Raw genomic sequence first — 950 nt, forward strand, 5'->3', positions numbered from 1 at the left:
TACCCTGCTGCCCAGGGCCCACTGCTCCGAGAATCATGCCTCCTCAATTTCCAGCCACCACAGCCCAGCTATAAACTGTAAAATCCTAATGAGGAAATTTGGCAGCAGTATTAGAGTGTCAATAAAAAAAATGGGTTTACACATTGGAAATGAGTCATTTCTAGGTTTTCTTTCAGTCCTTGGTGCCCTACCTGGGGCTGCTCACCTGGCCAGGCTTCGCCTGTCCCTGGTCGTGCTGATGGAGGTGGCCCAGGAGATGGAAGCAGACCCTGAGGTCCCGCGACTGCCCTTCCCGCCTTGGAGGAGATCCTGAGCGCCCCCAGCCCCCAGCTTCCTCCTGCTTTGTCAGGGACCTCGGGGTTTGGCTCCTCATGCTTGTCAGGTTGGGGAAAAAACACGGGGTGACCCAGGACGCCAGAGGAGCCGCCCTCGTTCAGGAAGGACCGCGTGGCCGAGGTCATACGCCCGAGCTGTTCGTGGACTTGTCACCCGCGGGGACCTCGTGTCCTGGGAGCCAGGCTGAGCCAGTCTTGTCGCTAATGCGCCCGGCCCGCCAGGGACGCTGGGCGTCTATGGCCGGCGCTCCGGAAGCGTGGAGCGAGACCCGGGATCTCTACCCGGACCTTCTAGGTCTGAAATGTCAGCGAACCCCCCCCCACCCCCCACGGGCAGGCCGCCCTCTAGTGCACGTCGGGGTCGCGCGGGGCCGGGGATCCGGCCCGAGTCTGTCCGCGGAGGGAGCTTGGAATTCCCCGGGGTGGCAGAAAGGGGAGTAGGCGGGACGACCGCGGAGATGCGGAGAGCCCTGGGCCCGTAGAGCAAGGACCCCCAGCCACGGTCACCTGGCCCCCTGCCGGCGACCAGCGCCCCCTGCCGCGAGGCGCGCTGCTGCCTATGCACGCCCCGCCCCCGCCCCGCCCCCACGTGGGCGCCGCCCAATCACCCGGCCT

At 65.2% G+C, this 950-nt stretch overlaps 1 protein-coding gene across 1 annotated transcript in view; it reads left to right on the forward strand.

The window, feature by feature from the left end:
* The first annotated feature begins 572 nt into the window (after positions 1-572).
* The window catches only part of TOR4A (torsin family 4 member A), a 6,575-nt gene continuing 6,197 nt past the window's right edge, over positions 573-950 (forward strand). The window contains exon 1 of the mRNA XM_029920969.1: positions 573-630. Within this exon, the coding sequence (XP_029776829.1) occupies positions 573-630 (58 nt within the window). The remainder of the gene's footprint in view (positions 631-950) is intronic.

The sequence above is a fragment of the Suricata suricatta genome, chromosome 13 (genome assembly GCF_006229205.1).
Source record: "Suricata suricatta isolate VVHF042 chromosome 13, meerkat_22Aug2017_6uvM2_HiC, whole genome shotgun sequence".
Lineage (NCBI taxonomy): Eukaryota > Metazoa > Chordata > Mammalia > Carnivora > Herpestidae > Suricata > Suricata suricatta.